Source organism: Sinocyclocheilus grahami, unplaced genomic scaffold (assembly GCF_001515645.1).
Source record: "Sinocyclocheilus grahami isolate Dianchi unplaced genomic scaffold, SAMN03320097.WGS_v1.1 scaffold527.1, whole genome shotgun sequence".
NCBI classification, from domain to species: Eukaryota; Metazoa; Chordata; class Actinopteri; order Cypriniformes; family Cyprinidae; genus Sinocyclocheilus; species Sinocyclocheilus grahami.
The window spans coordinates 255,285-277,750 of NW_015505706.1; the positions used below are offsets into that span (position 1 = coordinate 255,285).

General features: G+C 38.5%; 1 protein-coding gene across 4 annotated transcripts; it reads left to right on the forward strand.

The window, feature by feature from the left end:
* The first annotated feature begins 1,303 nt into the window (after positions 1 to 1,303).
* Positions 1,304 to 10,317, forward strand: trim13 (tripartite motif containing 13). 4 transcript variants are annotated; one of them, XM_016237944.1, is made up of 5 exons: positions 1,304 to 2,530; positions 2,936 to 4,182; positions 4,529 to 4,688; positions 8,756 to 9,036; positions 9,586 to 10,317. In XM_016237944.1, the coding sequence occupies exon 2, from the start codon at positions 2,942 to 2,944 to the stop codon at positions 4,154 to 4,156; it is 1,215 nt and encodes a 404-aa protein (XP_016093430.1). In that variant the 5' UTR covers positions 1,304 to 2,530; positions 2,936 to 2,941; the 3' UTR covers positions 4,157 to 4,182; positions 4,529 to 4,688; positions 8,756 to 9,036; positions 9,586 to 10,317. The 4 variants fall into 4 exon arrangements, with proteins under 4 accessions (XP_016093430.1, XP_016093429.1, XP_016093427.1 ...); XM_016237943.1 differs by having other exon boundaries at positions 1,304 to 4,182; positions 8,756 to 8,915; XM_016237941.1 differs by lacking the exon at positions 4,529 to 4,688 and having other exon boundaries at positions 1,304 to 4,182.
* The last annotated feature ends 12,149 nt before the right edge of the window (positions 10,318 to 22,466 follow it).

Here is a 22,466-nt window from a genome sequence, read left to right on the forward strand (position 1 = left end):
TATTTTATTTGGTTAGAAGTCATTGTCATTTCACACTTTAACAGAGGTCTTTGACATAGAGACAGAATACTTAGGTTTATTAAATACAGCACTTGTGGAATGTACCATAAGACTTTTTGGGGACTGAAAATCAGACTTGACAATTCTTACAGGAAAAAACTTTTTCAGAGCACCTTTTCTGAAAAGCACATTGCCTTTATGTAGCTGCATTACCATGCTGTTAACAATAAAACTTAAAAATTGGTTGTGTGATATGTTCCCTTTCACAACTTGCACATTCTTAAATGTTATTTAAACTAGTCCACCCAAAAATGAAAAATCTGTCATCATTTGCTTGCCCTCATGCTGTAACAAACCTGTATGACTTTTTATTTCTTCTGCAGAACATGAAAGAAGTTATGTCGAAAAAAATGTTGGGAACCAAACAACATTGGAGCCCAATGACTGCATTAACACTGACTTCCATTGTATGACATTTCTCAAAATATTTATTTGTTTTCGGCAGTAAAAAGAAAGTCATATAGGTTTGGAAAGACATGAGTAAAAGATAATAATTTGATCATTAAAAAAGGTCTGTAACACTTAAGGCCTTTGTAAAGTGGCTGGAAGAAACAAAAGTCCCAATTTTCAGTGAGTCCCCAATATTAAATCTTACTCTTAAAAATTCTTTTGCAGGGTAAATGTGATTCATAATTTTAAAGTGCACCTCTTAACATTTAGGGTTGACAGGAAATGTAAGAAAATGACAATCTCTATAAAAATGTAGATTTTACAAATCCAGCAATCACAAACAACTGCAAATGGCCCATCCTGACCAGGGTAGAGAAAAGTTACAGACAGCTGGTGACAAAAGCTGCTTGCGTGACACCCCATCAGCGGTCTGGATAAAACTGTACATTCCTATAATCACTCTGAGAAACTTTAATAGCCTTTGAATTGAAAATACACCGCGACGAGGTCATTGCAACCGTTTAAACTGGAGGATTTTTTGGCCACTTTCACCTCACCAAGAGTTAGAGAATATGTGACCCTGGCTGTGAAAACCCAGCTAAAGTCATTTTCTTATTTGTGACTTAATGTTTACTACATAAAATCATCCTTCACAAGGTAAAGAACATTCTGTGAAAATGTAACCTTTATATCTTTAATATTGACTGTAAGGCCATGTCAGATTAAAATCATAGTGAAATTAATGGTTAAAATCAATCTTTGATGCTTCTCCTCTCATAATTAGATTTTGAGACTCTAGCCTGGATTTCACAGAGAGGGTCACATATATTTGTACATTATTTTATGACAGGTAAACATATGACACGCATATAACGCAAGGTGTTTAAAGTTTAAAGTTCAAAGCCAAAACATCTTTTGTTACTTAACCAAAAAATCACCAATAAAACGTACCATATACCATAGTGTTGAATTGGACTGGGATAAAATGTTATGTTTTTGAATGTATGCGTCCCTCTTGTGAATTTTGGTCTGTGTTATTATCGAGTTAACATACACTAAATAAAAACAAACAATCATAAAAAGCGCTTATCCTAGATTTCTAAGACAACCCGCTTCGCTGAGCCCTCTCGTGGCCAATTACGTCACTGCACGCGCTGTCATCCCTGACTCGACCAATGAGCGCGGCGCCTCGGAAGTCCTTCTCTTCCTGATGGCATGGAAACAGGGGAAGAAAAATCGAGGTCAAAATATTTTGACACGTGACTCGGTAGCGATTGGTTATCGATGCGTCAAGACCCTGACACATGGCACGGGCATATGCGACCAAAGTGGCGTGATGAAGGATCATCTTTATGGAAGAAAACCCGACGTGCTTTTTGGTTGTCTGTGTCTGTAAACCATGAGTAGATGTAACCGAAAATCACTTCGTTACTGTAGCTCAGTGAATAGACGAATTAGGCGTTTATGTGGGTAGATGAAGGGTAACGCCAGTATTGACGTAATCTGTAGAGAAACGCTGATCTAGGAGCGAGTGAGTGCTCCCCCGCAGCAACCCCATCCAAGAATGAAGGAATCCTCTGCATTTCTTTCTCACCGCGCAAAACGTGTATTCAAGCGCCCGAGTCTGCAAATACACTTCGCTACGCGGATATTACGCTGAATGTGGCGTTGAAATGTCTGTCTTTAGATGCACTATTCATTAGCTATTTGTGCGCATTCTTTTTAACTGCCTGGCCATACTGACTTGACCTGAACTAGTTAAAATTTCCCAATTGGAAAGGGCGAAGTCTGCACAGCAACAAGAGCCATGTTTGCGTTGCATACTGCCTAAGCATCTAGTGCGCTTCTGGTCCAATTGCTGATGCTTTCCGCCTGCAAAATCTGCCACAGCCGTAGTAATACCTTGACAACTGGACCCGGGCGAACCGAGAAACATTTTTGACAACTCGACGGCGGGGAATCTTTTTTCTAAATCAATGCTTGAAGTTTGTTGGACAAGTCCTCGGATATTCCTGCACGAAACTTCTTATGCGGCAATTAAAAATGAAGTACTGGTGCGCTCAGGAGTCTTCATCATCAGGCAATCTAACCTACTATATTTGGTTAACCTGTCGTGCCTCTTCCACAGAATCGCTTGCAATGCATTGAAAAATATCTTCTGATCGATGCAGATGATGTTGATTCTTTAAAAAAAAAAACTGCACGCTAAGCTTCACATGGATGCAGTTTTTCTCATTTTCAGCCAATTTGGTTCTATTATGTATTCACTGTAGACTCGTAACGCATTCTGCAAAAGCAAACATTATATTTGGTTTATTGCGCGTAATGTAGATGATGTCCAAAATGATAGTGGCCAGCACTGAGTGCTCTAGACTTCACAATCGGTGTGGGATGCACGAGAAAGACGCCTGCCAAGATGATGAAAGTTGCACTGATGTGTCATGCCACCGACAATCTTTCATATTGATGTCTTTTTCCACTTTAGGATACGATGGAGCTCTTGGAGGAGGACCTCACATGCCCAATATGCTGCGGTCTTTTCGAGGATCCGCGCGTTCTGCCGTGCTCTCACAGCTTCTGCAAGAAGTGTCTGGAGGGCATCCTGGACGGTAACCGGAGCCCTGCTTGGAGACCGCCGTTCAAATGTCCGACCTGTCGAAAGGAGACCGTGCACAACGGCATCGCGAGCTTGCAAGTCAATTACTCCCTGCGTGGCATCGTGGAGAAGTACAACAGGATTCGAGTGATGCCAAGGATGTCTCTCTGCCGAGTTCACAGTGGACAGCCGCTCAACATCTTCTGCGCCACGGACCTGAAGCTCATCTGTGGCTTTTGCGCCACGACAGGCGATCATAAAGGACACAAGTTTTGCGCGCTGGAGGAGGCGTACGAACGCGAGAAGCTCGCGTTTGAGGAGTTGTTGCGTGTCGTGGAGGGCTGGAGGGGCGCGGAGGTGCATTCGTGCCTGGAATCGTTAGAAGGAGCGAAGAGGAAAGCGCTGGAGAGGGTCTCGCGGGACGCGGATCGAGTCTCAGAGTACTTTGACAAACTTTTACGCACGCTGGAGCACAAACGGAGCGAGATCCTCTCGGACTTGGAGACTCTGAAGCTCGCGGTCATGCAGACCTTTGACCCCGAGATCAACCAGCTCCGCTCGGCGCTCGAGGAGCAGCAGCGTGCGCTCAGCATCGCCGAATCCTTCCGTTCGCTCTCGGACCCGCTCACTTTCCTCCAGCAGATGCAGGACTTCAGGGAAAAGCTGCGCGTCATTCGGGGAACGCCGGTGCCGTCGCGGACTGACGTGGACGTGGGGTTGCTTGGCCTGCAGAGCTTCGATGTGAAGGAATGGGACCGGGTGCGTCTTGGAGAGGTGGACAAGCTGTGCGCCCCCTACGAGAGCAGCACCTACCTGGTTTCGCTGCCCCCTGCTGCCGCTCCGCGCTACTCCCGCGTGCTGTGGAGAGTTGTTCTGGTTGTATGTGCGTGTCTCCCAGCGCTGAACTTTCTCCCGTCGGACTGTCTCGCTCTGAGCTTCCAGGATAAGGTGGTCGCACTCGGTGGCTTTTCTCTGCCCTGTCCTGGAGAGATTGTGCGCTGGCTTGGGTTGTGCTGGAACGAAGCGGAAGCGATCTGCACGCTACTAACCGAGCTGTGTCGGAACTGTATCATGGACCTGATAAACACAACATCAGATTTCCTCAGCTGATTTTACAGTATAACGCCATTCATTAGGTACTTTTTTATGTCCTACAATGTGCCAATCTAGAAAATCCCGTAGATTTGTAGCATTGGGAAAATTTAGTTTGTATCTGTTTTTGAATGTGTAACAAGAACGGCTGATTCATATATACAAGTCAGCATTTGTGTGCTAGTAAATTGCACTGATTTTGTCTGTTGGTTTTAAATGGGAAATCAAGTGTGGATGGATCGTTGTTTACTAATGGGATAACAATTCCCAAATCTTACATTTAATAAAATGGCTTGTTCACTTAAGTCACATAAGAGCTGTATACTTAATCTCCAAACGATCCTCTCGAATACAAGTTTTCACTTTTTAATATATTATGCTTTATTGCAGTTTAGGAAACGCCAGTATTGGAAATTAACTGGAAAAAAAAAACTAAAGAAGAGGAACACATTCCGATTGTGCATTGATATCGTTTATCTACTCAGTGCAAGTTATCAGGAGACGCAAGGTTAAACGTTACGTAACTGAATGTCAGTCTAGTACCAGGACAGTAAGTTCAGTTCTTCAGTATTTTTATTATTATTTTTCACTCAGAATGAACTTGCATACTGCTATGTGTTTGTTTTGTTGTTGATTTAATACATATTGCGATAATATAGCTTAAATGTTGCAATAGCATTTGCCATTAAGAGAAAGTTTTGAAATTATTAGTGCCGTAACAAAACTTTATCTGAACATTATTGGCTAATCTAATAGACTCGTGTTTTGAGGGGAAATTATTTTATTATTTTATACCAAAAAAAATCAGACCTCATTAATGCCTTGTAATATTTACAATTTCACCCAGGAGAGACATGCACGTGCACCATTAAACACAGAGTCAGGACTTTTTAAAGAAAAAGAAAAGAGTGAAGGGATCCCCGTTTTCGCCGGTTAAACCGGAATCCTGAGAGCCTCTCGGACGACTGCTCTGGCACGACGTCACCACCGGAGCCCTGCGCACGTCCCTGAACATATATTTAGCCGACTGTTGCCAGGCGAACTGGGGGATGAAAAGTGAAATTGTCTACTTTAACCTACTTTACAAAATAAAACCTTACATAACTTGGAGTAAATTGAACAACAGCGAATTTATTAATACATCTAAATTGTTCTGAAGCCTGCAGAACACATTGCCGACAAATAGGAAGCTCACTCTGAAATGGCGCCATGTTATGTAATTCCAGTTCTTCGATTTTCTCTCGTTTTAAACAAATGTAACATTGTGTCTTTAAAATAACGACACTATCTTCCCTCTACCACATAGGCCTATCTATCTTACACCAGTATACCTCACTATTAGGCCTATTTGAGAAAAAAAGGCAATCATGTCAACACACGTGTAGGCTATTTCTTTTTGCTTTAAATGTTAGGTCTTTTTTTTGTCACGTGTCAGAGTTGCACTTTGCCATTTTATCCTGTTTTTGTTTTTACTGTTTAAATTTGCTATAGGGATGAGACTCCAAATACATTTCCCGTCATATATGTATGCTATTAAAGTTCTAGCATTATGCTTAATTATTTTTACATTTGTCAAATTAAATGCATTCATACGTCGACAATGACTTACGACGCCGCAACAAAAATAAATCCCTTTAGCGTCTCTGTCCTGTAATTGCAAAATTCGAAATGCATTAGTTTTGTTACTTTTTTGCAAACAAGCATTTGCCCATTATATAACCGGATAGCCTACACCAGATACACGAAATAATATGATCACTGTTAAATTTCAATTACTAGGCCGCATAAATGAAAGTGTATCATGCGGCGCATCATGAAATAGCAAAACAACCTTGCATTCTGATAAATGATGCAGCAATAAGGAACATCAGCAATTAGCCTATAGTTGCACATGTCTCAAAACTCCTGGACAAAGTGTTATGGTTGTCGAGATAGCAAAATAAACGAATAAAATACACATTGTATTTATTAAAATTACGTTAAGCTTTTACATATGCACTGTCCTGCATCTAACATTTAAGGCACTCGGCAAAGAGCCGTAAGGATTTAAGACTTCAATCTCATTCTTTTGTTTACTGAATGAAAAGAGCGTGCAAATCAGCAGCTGTATGCAGAGACAATTTCGAGAGCTGTAATATATGAAGGTGAATTTATTTGGACATACCTAAGTTTCCCCGACATAAACACACACACTAAAAAAAAAAAAAAAAATAGACGGACTTTTTTCCCCTTCGGAACTGGTCTACACACTATGACCAGTAACTGCAATTAGTTGTAAAAATCAGTCTATTCGCAATTAAACAAAAAACATGTATTTTATGTAAATGTCTGCCTAAGAGTAAGCATCTAAATTAAATTGCCTACATATTTTTCACAGCCATGTAAAATTATATCTTATTAGAGGACTTCTCAATGCATCACACACAGCAAAATAAGTGTGCGCGGAAAACATAAATTTAGGTTCTGATAAAACAGGCTATTTAATAATGAAAAGAGGCGCTTAAAAACCCGTCCTCATATCAAGTTATCCATTTGCTAAAAAAATTTATAAACTCAAGACAAATTTACGTCCTATAGCCTACATACTGGACAGTAAACCATTTCATCTTGAAAAACTTTTCCATTAAATTATTAAAATGTGTATGTTTTGCCATTACCAAATAATAGATTAAAATCAGCTCTACGAAACTGTGCACTGTTGCTACATTATCTCAGCTGCGCTGACCATCTTTAGATTATGCCTAAAAGCATCATACGACTAAAACGAAGCGTCAGAAGATTAGATCGACCTGTGTCAGAAGTGATCGTATTACGAGCTAAAGGCAACAACGGGTTTAAGTGCTGGTCAATAAAAAAAATTCTTTATTGTCAAAGATACAAAATGTGATCAAATCAGGCAAACGCAGCATTCAGACATTACACACACACACACACACACACACGCATTTCTGCGTGTAAATGGGTCTGATCGTATTACGAGCTAAAGGCAACAACGGGTTTAAGTGCTGGTCAATAAAAAAAATTCTTTATTGTCAAAGATACAAAATGTGATCAAATCAGGCAAACGCAGCATTCAGACATTACACACACACACACACACACACACACACACACACACACACACACACACACACACACACGCATTTCTGCGTGTAAATGGGTCCCTTATAAAACCCCTCAAAGTTACCCTAAATTATTTGACCCCGGTAAATCATACAAAAACGAATTAATATAATTTCTCAGAATACAAAGACATGACAAGAACGAGTCCAAAGCGTGGTTATATGTGCTAAGATGATTTAGCCTGCTCATAAATGTTTCTTTGATTTGTTTTCATAAAATGGCGCAAATTATTTAAATGGTAGGCTATTTGAGCCCTGCACTGCATTATACGGTCTTTCTTCACCCTTTTTTTAGGCCGACAGAACTTTGTGTGAAATTTCACAAAAATTGTGTATTATTTAATACAAGCACCGTCACGTAAGGTTACACAATAAGTGACTTGTACTGTTAACATGAAATGACACGTCATTTACCACTACCGGGAAAACCGAAAACTAACTTGCAGAAAGTCGCTGGTGATAAGCCTTTTAATGCTGATGTTATAGAAGAACGATAGGCCTATGGTACGCATGCGCCGTTCCGTAACCTCTCCAGCAAGATCATGGAGACATTTGCCTCTAATATTAATATGCCGTCCATTTTAACCAGCGGAATAATCTCCATATAAATATCTCAAACTTTGCTTATTTGTTATTATCGAGAAAAGTCTATTTGGAGTCAGTTTTGTGCTCTCAGTGAACTCACCGGAAATGAGGAAAATTTGAAAAAAAAGTCATTAACGCACTTCACGTTATACTGCTTCATCAACAGAAAAATAACATTTCTACAGCATTCAAATACAGTGGAGACGAAAAGCGACCACAAATATGAGAGCTCCAAAATAAAAGTTCCGTTCCTTGCGGAAAGTGCTGAACAGATACAGCGACATAGGTGCGCTAACGAGGTTCAAATGAGTATGCGACAGGTCAGACGACATTTTCCTCTTTTCAGTTTTATTATTTACTTGCATTAACACAAAAATGCAACAGCACGTTTAGGAAAACAGTGATTTCATTTGGACTATTTCATTAAAAAAACAAAACAAATTGAAACTAAAATAAATTAATAATAAAGGATACAAGGGTAGAATTATATTTTTTACATACTTAATACTTATAAACAAGAAGAAAAACACATAAAAAAACACTTAACAAAAGCTACTTAACTTCTCAAACGAAACACTGCACCTATCTTTACCTTTGACCATTCAGTTCATTCCGGTGAGACCGAGGGTCCTCCTGGCTTCTCTATGTTGGTTTGATGATTCAGTCCATGAAGGTATTTCAGTACCAGTGAGTCAGCCACTACCTGCACCAGCTAGGCCCTGGTAGCTGAGATAAAAAGATGATGTGCATGTGCTGTTTGGTGACTTCTTGTTTCAGCAGCACGAGCAATATTGGAGGCATTGGCCAAGGAGTAACTCCAATATTTACATGCTGCTAAAGCAAGACAACACACACATTCATACACACACACACACACAGTCTTTCTCTTTTCTCTCTCTCGACTGCGTAGGTCCCAGGAATTGATGCTGCAGCACATCACGGCCTGCATCGCTGTATCACCACAAACCATTCTGTGCTGCTACACCATCACCTAGAGAGTGTCCCTCTCTCTCAATCACACACTCACACCCTCGGCAACATGACCAAGCACTGCCAGAATCACAGAGCGAGTGAGTGACTCCTCTCTCTTTCTCTCAGCAGGGCTTGAGGAAATCCAGGACTCCACCTGAAACACAGAAGAGAGGACGACGCTTGAGTGAGAACATACACACAGCAGCTGGACGTGATGCTGTCAGTTCGCAGTAAAATACTTCAGTGTCTACAGCTGTGTTTGCCTGCAAACCATTTGTATCCAATAAGAACAAAAAGTGTCATTTCTACATTTGTGTGCAGGACCTGCTAATGTACAATTAAGTGTTCAGGATATACATATTGAGTTGATATTTTTTTATTTCTTATTTTTGCATGCTTATATTGTACATTTCTAAATATATTTTATTGATGTCTGATAAAAAATAAAAATAAAACTTTAATGATATCATACATAAGTAAAATGTATATTTATTACTACTACTTATTGCACACTAAATCACATAATATTTTACACTTCAGTAAAAAAGCACCTACAAGTCAAAACTAAATGTTATGCCACGATTTAAAAGATCCATCATTCCCAGTGGGTCCTGGACTGTTTTGGCATATTTACTTTTTATTATATTTTGAAACAGGACACAAGAGACGACTAAAATGAGGCATTACAAGAGTTTTAAATAGTAATCAATTTTATTTTTACATCATCATTCCCAGTGGTACATTACCCTTCGTTCTTATTTTCCACAGGCTGGATTTTCTGCAGACACACCTCTCAGCAACTTTCAAGCATTATACTGAAACCGGTCCTCTGGCAACTCCATCAGAAATAATGATATTAAAGAAAACAAGAAACTAGCACTATTGTCTTCTAGACCAGACTGGATTTAACCTCCAAGATGGTGATTCAGCACTGACAACATCCAGCCTCGTAGTCATCTTCAACAGCAGGAACAGACCTGCCACCAGCTTCCCAAAGTGCTGCCCCACAACTGAAGAAGACATCTCTTATGCCCACCCTATGCTAAATAAGATATCTATTCTTTCTGAATCAACCCCTGTGCTCTGTGCTTTATGTACAGTTACGATAAAAAAGCTCATGTTAATGTTTACCAAGTCAGAGTTGACGAGAGACCTCATTAACATAATAAAGACATAATTAAAAAAAACTGAAGTACTGATAGTAATATTAGATATATGTTTACACCCGACAATAGATTGGCAAACACAGAATCTCAAAAACAAAGTATTTTCTTTGACACATCAGCTTCCTAAAGATTTAGAATTTAGTTATATCTTAAAATGTAATTTAATTGTGTTGAATTATATTTGATTTTGGAGAATTGTAGCATTAAACAATATTTAAAGTACACTTCCATGCCTGCTTTTTAGTAGAATAATGTGAAACAGCAGAAAGGTGAGATCTGCAGTGAGTGTACTAAATAACACAGCATTTTACAGCCAACAACACCACTTGTGATGAACCGATTAAATCCTTTTCTTGAAATGTAACAGTTTGTATCTTTATTAGTATACTAAAATATATGAATTATAATAAAATATTAATGACCAGTTTCAAGCACCTGTTTATTATGATCACTAAGGTGTAACATTGACTCCAAGGTTACGACCTGACTAACATAACTAATAATTTGTGTCAGTGATGCAACATGTATTCACGGCCAAGAAACTGGCCATTGTGACAATGCTACAATATTTATATACTGTTTAGCTCCTGATATAGTCACTGACAGTAAAATAGCTTTTATCTAGTAAAAACATTTTTTGACAGCAAACGAGTAGATGAATTATCCAAAATCAGCCATTTAGTTCTGTCACCCCAACAAAACCTAATGCCTAGTTGTGATCTATGAGATTGACAGAAAGACAACTAGAACCTCTCGCACACAATAATAGTCAGTGCTAGAGTAGTTTTATGAGGCAGTGGCCTGCACTTGATAATGACAACAAACTCGTAATTGCTTCTAAACAAGAGCTGGCATTTGAAATAGTTTTTTTTCTTCCAGCATTTACTTGAGCTAACACCTCAAAGGCAAGAAATACAAATAAAACCACTACCGACATTACAGTGAATTTGCACTTTCACAGAAGCTTGGGCTAAGCCACCACTGCCTGAAAAAAAAGGGATTCAAAATCATGATAGGCAAATGTAAGTACATTTAAAGTAAAAAAAAACAAAAAAAAATTGTTTTACACTTCAAGCACTGTGTCGATCTAAAGCGGACATCTCATTGCTTGAAGGGGATTTTAAAGCCTTAATACCATAATGCCAAATGCTGAACGTGTCATTTACTTGGTATATAGCACCTGAACTGCCTAGTTGCTATAAAAATGCATTTTAGCTCCTCTCTTAAAACAATTAACACAACATATAAAATAAATTGCATGGAGATGTTATTACCTTGAATTGTTTTCTAGTTTCTGATGTCACAACCAGGCAAATTCTGGAAAAAAAGAAGAAAGGTCAAGAAAGGCAGTTTTAAGAAGCTGGTGTAACAGACAGCAGAACAATTTAAAAACAGATGCATATATAGTTTTAAAAAATTATAATTAAATACACATACACAAAGATACACTTATAGTTAGTGCTAATGTGTGTGTGTGTGTGTGTAAGAGAGGAAGTTGCTGCGAGCTATGTGAGTGGATGCGTGTTCTCTGATATCACTGCAGTGTGTGAGGTGTAAAATATTACTATAATATGTATAATAAAATCAATACATCAATCTTAAATACACCCTTAAAATTACATTCACTTCAAAGATACAAATAATAATAAGAATGATCTAAACTATTATTGGCCTATACAAGGACATGGATTATAAGAGAGAAACCATTTCTGAAATTTACATCTAATACCTCATGCTAAGTTTGTCTAAAAAAAAAAGCTCCTTCAAATCCACTAGATATTTTTCAGAAAAATAAAAAATTATGCATTTCTTTTAGATGTGAACCAGAGATACACGTGTAGCACAAAAACAGAGACTGACGAGAAAACGCTTTCCCCCCTCCTTTCACCAACTCCCCACGTTTCTTTTCCCTCTCTCTCTCTCTCTCTCACACACACACACACACAGAGCAAGCCTTATGCTAAGATATTATAAATGAGTAACTTCACAGGAAGCATCTGACCACATGAATTTTTATCATGGAGAAAGAAAAAAAAGACCCAGTCACACCAAAGTTATCAGACAACTATCAGAGCTGAAAAAGAGACTTAGAAAAAACAAACATTTAGAACGAATTTGAGTAACAGCAGGTCAGACAAAATACAGCCTGGTTAGACAACTCAAACTCCATAATCCACTAGATATTTTTCAGAAAAATAAAAAATTATGCATTTCTTTTAGATGTGAACCAGAGATACACGTGTAGCACAAAAACAGAGACTGACGAGAAAACGCTTTCCCCCCTCCTTTCACCAACTCCCCACGTTTCTTTTCCCTCTCTCTCTCTCTCTCTCACACACACACACACACACACACAGAGCAAGCCTTATGCTAAGATATTATAAATGAGTAACTTCACAGGAAGCATCTGACCACATTAATTTTTATCATGGAGAAAGAAAAAAAAGACCCAGTCACACCAAAGTTATCAGACAACTATCAGAGCTGAAAAAGAGACTTAGAAAAAACAAACATTTAGAACGAATTTGAGTAACAGCAGGTCAGACAAAATACAGCCTGGTTAGACAACTCAAACTCCATAAATCAAACAATTTAAAAAATATGTGGGGTTATTTTTATGCTTAAAAATATATTTTAAAAAGAGTTACCATCAAGGGGATATTAAAAGTTCTTTCAACTCTATAATGTGTGTAGTTGGCCAAGCCTCCATTTTGGTGTTTAATCTTGTGCACTAGCAACATCATAATCCCAAAAGATAAGTGCACATTACGTGCACTATATTACATTATAATTTTAAGTCGTGCTGTAATTATATAATTTGAATATATACAAAGCAATACATGAGCACACAACTCTTTGATAACTTAGAAAGTGGTCATGTGCATATGTGTGTGTGTGTGTGCGCGCGCGGAGGACCGTCAGAGCCCCTAAACGAGTCTCTGTGAGTGAGAGGGGGTGTGAATGAATGTATAACATTTAACCTCTCTCTGCTTGTATTTTACTGAGCTCACATGACCTCAGGGTCAAAGGGTATCACCTTCCACTCCTCCATCAACATCAGCATGTGACACGCTCGCACACTCCGAGAGACTCCGCCTTATGCAGGAAACCCGCCCATGTAATTATTTTGTCAGTTAAATGATCAAAAGAAAATTTAGCAAAATTACACATTTTATTTCACACATTTAACTTAAGATCACTGAAGTAGGAAGCAAGTAACTTTGCAGAAAAAACATAAAATGTTAAAAATCAATAAAAACATGAATACTTAATTACTTCTGTCGTGTGCAAATAATATACACGCAGCATTCATATTCAAACCCTGTAATAGAACTTCACTTCTGCATTTGTAGTTATGAAAGCTCTGTCTGTCTGTGTGTGTTTGTCTCTCTCAAACACATTTTCTGCAATCTAAAAAAAAAAAAAAAAAAAAACTCAGACTGTGTAAATATTTAGTCAAAGAAAGAATGACAGCAGGCAAGCCTGCACACCTGTACGGCACTGCTGCACCTGAGTACGGCTGAAACTACACACAGCAATACACACCTGTGCCCTGACTGCAACCTCTCACTGTTACACACAGGCATTGATCAAAGAAAGCTCTGCAACACTGCAAATACACCGCATCAAACCCAAACTTAACCTATCATTAATTAGAGAGATACTCTAAACAGTCAATATCAGAGCTTTAAGTCTCAGAGTTAGGACTGGCCTGCTTTATACAAAAAAAAAATGCAGCCCTCACATACACACACACTACTTTCCCTGTAATCATTAAAAGAGTGTAGGTGATGTCACAGAGACATTTTGTGTGCATGTGACCGCACATTTGCTCCTGCACATCACAATAGGCCAAAACAAGAACACCACTGAAGTTTTTATTGTAAAAAAAAGTAAAATAAAAAATTAATTCAGTTTAACTTGTCACATCACCACTATTGCACAGTTAATGGCAAACTCAGAAAATGCTGGCATGGTGTATGACAAAATTAACATGGAGTATCTCATAAAATTACCCGCACCATTAACTGATAAATAAGCCCCATATTAAAACGGAGTGTGTATATTACAGCCTCTGGTCAGGAGATCTGAAGTGTAAGACTTCATTTCCTGCAAGTTCACGTTTACACTCTCTCAAACTCGTAAGCACATAAAGCATGACTGACTTAATGTATTCTTGTTTTTTTTCTAACTAGTTGTTTAATTCTGTACACACCACAATTTAACTTCTCTACTCTGGTGACTTTTACTTTTAAAAACTCAGTAGAGCTGGCAGCATAAAAACTCAGCTTCTCCCAAAATTCAGCCCTGGACACACCAGCAAAATGTCACAATGTCTTAACATACAACATATTTTAAGTTCAACTGCCCACACTAAAACCGTGTCATCTCAGCTGTATCATTATATTATCAACACTATTAAAAAAATATATATATGTAATGTAAATGCATTAAACATTTTAAAAAACAATTGTATTTTTCCTCTAAGCATACAAACAATGACTACAAGGGACATAAGTTTAAAAAAAAGAGCCTGTGGGTGGAAAATTGCTAGTCTTTTCCCTAAATGAGCAAAAATAGGTGTACAAAATAGATACCACTAAATAATACTGGTACAGATAATAGATGTATATCAACTTGTGTACACTTGTAAAGTGTAAACAAGTGTAAAGACCGAGTTATCTGCCTAAAATAACCTGCAAGTTAAACTGATTACATATTTAGAGCCTGTGGGTGGAAAATTGCTAGTCTTTTCCCTAAATGAGCAAAAATAGGTGTACAAAATAGATACCACTAAATAATACTGGTATAGATAATAGATGTATATCAACTTGTGTACACTTGTAAAGTGTAAACAAGTGTAAAGACCGAGTTATCTGCCTAAAATAACCTGCAAGTTAAACTGATTACATATTTTTATGGCAATAGATCATAGGTACTGTCAGTCCTTTGGAGTGCATTAATTTTAACTGTCTGTGGGATTAAGTTGTTAAAGTGTTTCCAACAGTGAACTTCTTTGAAAATACAGATAATACAAAGTAATACTGTTATACTACTAATTAGTATAAAATGCCTACTGTAGGTGATATTCCTGAAATATGATTAAAATAGCCTAGTGATGACTAAAATGTGTCTGTGCACTGTAAAAACTGGGCAAAAATAATATATATATATATATATATATATATAAATTGTAGTATCAGCACTGTTACTGAAGCTGGGGCATTTGAGTCAGTGTGACGTGTCTGTTGATTAAACTGCAATGTTGCGAACATGATAAAGAGATCGTCGTGGTTTAGTTGTGGGGGTTTCCCTACGGTCCCAGGCAGGATCAACTCATGGGAAGAAAAACTGCCAGGACATTTAAAAAAAAAAAAACTTAGGAACTAATGTAAAAAGACACAATATTTGGAATTGGGCTGTACTAAGCTAACTACATTAATACAAAAACATTAGTGATTTCACAAAAAAGAATAAAAGAACCTGACTAAAATGGGAACTGCATGCATATTTCAGGAAAAGGCAGACTGAAAATCATTTTTACTTAAACTGACCACTGTGCTGATTTATTTATTTTTTTTGGCCAAGTGAATGTGCAATTCTAATGTGCATCATAATAAATTATGACTGCACCTCAAATGTAAATTCTCTGTAAAAGTAACATTTAGACTGACATTTTGTGCCTAGTCATTCAATGCTCCAATGGGTCTTTTGTCATAATGTAAGGTTTCTGTCACAGGGCTTATGCTGGTATATGGTGTAACTTTTGTCACTTTTCTTTCTCGTGAATGTCCCTTAAACAAGTAACACCAAAATACCTCAAACGATGTTATTTAGGCAAAACTAGAGAGCGTTTAGATTTGTGGGACATTGGACTAAAATATTAACCATATTTTTAACATTCTATATTAGGCCACATTTATATACAAGTGTACAAAGTATCATTTTAACAAGCTAAAATCCATAAATATTGTGAAATATTGCGAAAATAAAACAAAAGTGACACAAACAGTGCATAAAACTAAGGTTAGGTTGATAACTTCTATTACAAAGATTCAAAAACCGGATTCTCTGAACTCCCTTGCCCTGTTTGGGCTCATAGTGACCCTGGGTCTCTGCTGGGTTAACCTCCATGACATCACATGACATGGACAGGCCTTTACATCAATCAACACAATTAGGAGGTCAAAGCATCATGGTAATGACTTCATGACCTTTCTACATGTGACCTCTACATTAGGGATGACAAAAGTACCCGAAGTGCTACTTTCCTTAAGGCATAGAGGATTTGTTATGAAGTCGAGTTCAATACAAGAAAAACAATATCAAAATTACTTTAAGAACAGGCTGCAAAAAATACGGCGCTGGGCTAAGAACTGAGGTGCACACGCTGACAATAAGGCCCGCAAAATCAGCGACTGCCGACCTAAGATCACTCTGAAAGATGAGCTCTCGCTCTCGTTGCAATACATAAAAGTACATTTTCCACTAACACCTAAAACAATCAATATGACGAATAATCGCACTTCACAATTATACAACTAGGCCTTAAATTATCCGACAATGCAACCTGGTTATGTAACTTCAATTTACAGGCCCGCTCGTATAAAAGTATGAATACGTGTCCATAACACTTACTGTGATTTACAAGAGGTTCAAATTGCAAGAGGGAACTGTAACGGAGTGAAGTTGCGATAGCGTGGTGCAGTAGATCAACACATTATGATGCGTTTGTTCGATCGAGAGATGGTCTTGTTCTATAAACTAACCAAACTCTCTCTCATCTCATCTTCTTCGTCTCCATCTCCCATTTACTTTTGTCAAACACTTCGTGCTTTATACACTTAAGCTGGAAAAGGTTTTTCAATACAGTTAACGTTACCATTCCCACACACACACACACACACACACACACAACATAAATTTTTATTTTCACAGTTACTAAACAAAAACACATTGTATGTAAAATATTACACTTACCTAAAACACCCGACCATATTTGTAAATCCACAAAAAAAAAAAAAGTTTGCAGTTAAAAATTCTGACGGCGCACTCATTACATACAGTTCCCGCAACAACAAAAACACGGTGAAAATAAAAGGCACTCTGGTCATCGTTGTTCTCACGCTGAAAGAGGAAGACAAACTGTAGTAAAGAATAGGACAGTGTTGGTCGGTGTGGCATCCCGGTGTATCGCTCGCTGATAGGCTGTCGGGCTCGCCGGCCGTCTCGCTCACATCACCAATCCCGCTCAAACTTAACGTTTAAAAAATGCACAAAACCACCTCGCTCCACAAAACAACCCACACCAATCTATTCGTCGTCGCCTGCGAGAATTTTCAGAATTTTTTATAGAATTTTCAAGTCATGCGCGTATTTGTTAGATTTTTTCGAAAAATAATACAAAAATGTTTCGTTTCCACTGCGCGGCTCCAATCGGACGCCCCTTCTCGGCAGGAGATGCTAGCCGGATTAGCCTCCTAGCTCACTTCAGTCTTCACTTCACTATTTGTTGTCACTACACATCGTCTTTGGTGTCCGCCGCATTCATCCACCGGGAAACAGTGGTCTCAAATGTGTGGCCGAATTCAGAAAAAGAAAATCTCTCTTTGTTTTCTGGAAACAAAAAGAAAAAGTGTCCCCTCACTCAAATTACTGGACTACAGTGCGGAGCCTCTCTGGGCTGCTGTTGTTGCTGTAGCTGCTCACTCGAAAATGGCGCCGAAAGCTCCAGTCTTCATTCAAATTGGCCGGAGCCGCCCCCTGCCCGCATTGGGCATGCCGGGACCTAGAGCACCGCGCAGGATTGGTCGAGACAAAATGCACCCTCAAACCGGCTAGCAACCCAGAACCCACGCACAATCTCCTTACACGGCCAACAGAGCACGGTTTAACTGTAGCTCTGCCAGTCGCTGTTTGAAATAACGATTGTTACCATTGCAGTCGCCTTCACACTATTGATAGTCTCAGGCGAACGTATGTGCTTACATACAATATTTAGTTTAAGGTTCCAGTTGCTTAAAACCCAGATACCTTTCAATGCTAAAACTGCGGTTGATTTAACGCTAAAATTAACATGTATCATCTGCTGGAGTATCTGCTTTTCTGGTGCGTGTATCACAAAGCGAGCGAGCTTTATGTTTCATCATTCGTGAATTTAAGAGGGTAATAAAACGGGGTATTAGCGGTCATGCTTTCTTTCTCTATGTCCGATTTTGAAAGTGCGCGTGCAGTCGCTCGACAACTAGGATGAATACATGAAATGAACGGAACGTTAGTCGATGTTTTCCGTGAAGACGAAGCAAGTAGCTTGACAACAGAGCCTGCGCTTTACTACAGCAGCAGACAGCGAGAGCAACTGCGAGCTGCGTCCCTCACACCACCAGCAGCGTAAAGGTTGATTGGGAAAAGAAAGAAACTGCGCTCCATCTGTCAAATCCGCCCCTTTCTGATTACTGCCGACTGCATCATTCGGATAATGACTTTCAAAATTTGGCATCGCTTTGTGACTATTTGACCAGCAACCCCTGATGATGCATTTAGGAGTATTTGGTGGCTATGTGACTAAATTCTTTCTAAACCTCAGCCCTAATTTGAAAGCAATAACTGCAACTGTACAAACCAAGACAAAGAGTATCTAGTGTTTTTGCTAAAGAAAACATGATGGCTTTATTCTACAATCATAATCCACCTTTTAGCTAAAATAATAATTGGGTGGGATCATTGCATCATGCATATTTCTTATTTTTAGACACACCCACATAAACTCGCATGACACTGCTGACATAAATAAACATGAAATATCTGAGAGTGAGTGTTCCTACACATGCAGTCAACACTACAAAACGTGTCTTTGTGTATAAGTGTATGGTGGTATAAGTGGATGTGCACAGTGGGAAAAGGAACTGACTCATTTCATTTGAAGATAAACAACACGAAGTGTGTCTATAGTAAAAGAAAAGAACATAAACTGTTCTCTACTTATCCACCATGGATGACCAGGCAGAATGCTACAACTCTGCACTGAATATGTGTACACCTAATAAACTTCTTTTAAAGTGAAATCCTTTATGGAAAATTTTTGTGCCTACTCGTTTGCATGTCACTTAAGTTTAATAGTTTAATAGTTTACTGGCTATCATTATTGTTCTAATCTATTCTAATCTATTTTGTTAGGCTATATTTGTCATATAGCCTAACAAATCCCTTGTTTTAGTTCAGTCTATTGAAAATGTATGCATACGCAAATTTAGGCCTTCCATATTACTTCGACTCAAGGCCACTTCAAACTGCAACAAAACCTCAGTGTATAAGTTATAGCATGTCATAAGCCACTATAAACTCTATTCTTTTCCTCCCACCATCACAATAGGTGACTAAACAACTGAACATTATCACCCACAACATTCAAATTCACATCAAAGTCAAGGTAAGACTCGGTCTTCTCCTTTCTTTTCATTCATCCACCTCTACACTTACTAATTAAATCACTTAATATTGTATTTATTAAAACCATGTCGCCTTTTCTCCCTCCCCTCAATTGTTAAAGTGACCACATTTACACATAATAACCACGACAGATAATTCATTATACTTTCATCGTAAAGAAATAGTCTATTAGCTTATCTATGCTTTTAAAATGCTGAAAGAACGTGCTTCGTGTTTTGATCCGTGACAGTTTTTTTTATATTTTACTAGCGGGGAAAGTAATAACAAAGCGCACTGCAGGCAAGTCCAGACAAGCGCGTCAATCTTCACGGATGTCCCGCCCCTCAAAGGCAGTCCTCCAATGATGTAACTCTTTCCAAATATAGCGTGTTGCCGAAGCAACCGTGGCACGCCATTGGCGCAGCGCTCCGTCAGTCTTGCCACGTCATGAAGCTAGTGTTATTATTGTAAACAGGGTGCTTACTTTCCACGGGCTCTCGGGTCCCGAGCCCTTGCTACGCGCTTCTTTGTTCACTGCATGAGAAGATCAACACGACAAAAGACGACTCACGAAAACTCTTTGTACGCGTTATGGACATCCTGCAATCGTTCATGGACAACACAAATAAAGTAGTTTAATACGGTTCTAAATCAAACCTGTTAAGACTCTTTAAAATAACACGACGTATCTCGAAGACAGCCGGTAACTTATACATAGCAACTGTTGCTGAAGATTTGACAAGCAGCGCGTTTTTTTTAAGTTTTATACAGCGTTGTTCAATTTACAGTAACTTCCTTGATTCACGGAACGCTAGAATGTAGCAACTTTTTAGAACATTAACAACGTGATGTTAAGAGAGCGATTCAGTTAAGAGTCAAAAACTTTTCGACAATAGGTCGACGCCGATAGTCCGCTGTCGACTGCTGCCACTCCTGCGTTGTTTCATTGTTTCAACAAAACACATTTCAATTTCCTCCTTTATTCTTGCTCTGCCACTGGAATTCTAATACCTCACAAAATGTTCAAACATTACAACAGTTATGCTCATTTACAGTGCGAAGAGACTGATCAGCAGCTACCTCAAAGTCAATATGAATGGCACTTACCCAAAGCGCTGAGGGGAAACGTGAGGATGTGTATGAAGACATCATTTGACCCAAGGGGGGTGTTATAAGTACCTTCTCTAGCACGTTTACAGGTTGATTTCAGTTCACGTAACAGTTCCAGCTTATTTACTGCAGGTATCGAGGAAGTTCTTCTTTTGTTCCAGTATTTATGCACAGCGTCAAAGTTGCGCGTCGAGGAGGCGGAGCGGTAGCGCTGCGCGAGAGGAAGAAAAAAAAAAGACCAAGCGCCAGCGCTCGACCTTAGATACTCAAGACTCAAACCCTACGACCCACACTGGATCAGATTAGGTCACGTGCTACAGAGCAGCGACCGAGTCGGGTGTCATAACTGCACACAACACTGATCTCGACGACATAAGACCGGTGGTGTTGCCACAGGTTCTTTCTTTGCGTGAGAACCAGGCTTTACCTTTAGCTGCGCGAGTGATGTCAAGTGCTTTACTATGATCCGCTCAAGACTCATCTTGTGTAGCCTGCTCCTTCCAATGTGAGATATTTTGTTGAAGTTATGATAGAGGTAAGAAACTTTCATCGTGAACAGATTTGAGATTTTCTTCAAACTGATACGCGATAACAAAAAACATTTTCTCGGTGCATGACATGTCATGGAAATAAAAAATAAAAAAACATTGATTTCAAAGTTTGAAGTTGATCTGCATGTCATTTTTTTCTTTGCCGTACACCTGCATAAGCATATTTGAAAGTATATTTGTGTTTTATGAAAAAAGTAAAGAAAGAACTCACTGTGATTTGAAACAGCTGACTTCTGCTATTGGCTGGTGTTTTGGTGTGTTCGACTGCATTAGGGCAACTAAAGCCTGTCAAATATCATCATGTGCTACACCCCACTTTGGTTAGGATGCGTGGCACGAGCGTTCAACAGTAAGCATTACTGCTTTAGCAGATGTGTTTTCTGTTTCAACAATTTCGTCTTTAAACCTATAATGGTATAAAAGTTCAACATTGTTCATATTAAGGTTTATAGGTTTTTTGCCCTCGGTTCCCTAAGGCAAATAAGCACTTTTCACCTTTGAGTATTTTTTTATTTTACAATTTTCGTATGTCAAAAAGCACTTATAAAACAACCTTTATGGGCATGCAAAACAGTGACTTCGCAAATTAAGGGTAATCCAGCTGCTAGTTCATTAACAAGGGATTCGTACAACTGATTAATGCTAAATGTTGCCTACAATATGAATATTTTATCTGAATAGTTTTATTTTGGATGGCACGTGGCGTTTAGGAAGTTAATTTGAAAGTGGGGCTATTTATAACAGGCAAAAACACACGGCCTGTTGACACAGCTGAGGTGAGGTTTTCAGCATTTTCCAACCTTCCTCTACTCACTCTCAAACGAGCAAATACAGGCGAACGATTATCACTACGTGGCTGTAGGTGATTGTAGGATTAAGTAAATATATAAATAGGAATCCAGCAAAATAGCCTATAATCTAATCACATTAAAATGATCTAAGCAATTTAGGGTAATACAATTAATATTTATGCCGTTTTACTAGTGAAACAGTCAGATATTTGCTTGTTTTCGTTAAGATTTTCATTCTCTTAGAGATAAATCAAATCATCTTGACTCATTCCAAACACAATCAATCAATCTGCTGGTATTTTACAACGATTTGATACGTTAGTAATAGGAGCAATTGTAAAATAAAAGTTTGAAGCAATAATATAATCGTTCTGCTACATAAAAAATGCATAATCCTCGGATTTCAAGCTGCTGCAGAACAAATGAAAATGTAGAGTAACGAATTCACTTTCAACGAATGAATTTATTAACTAAATACGTTGCCTGCTCGAATGACTAACGAATAAGTTTGTATCCTTTCATTTCCTTTTGTTGCTTCCAAATATGAAAATACATAAATTCCGTGTATGAAAATACATAAATTCATCATCACATCCATATAG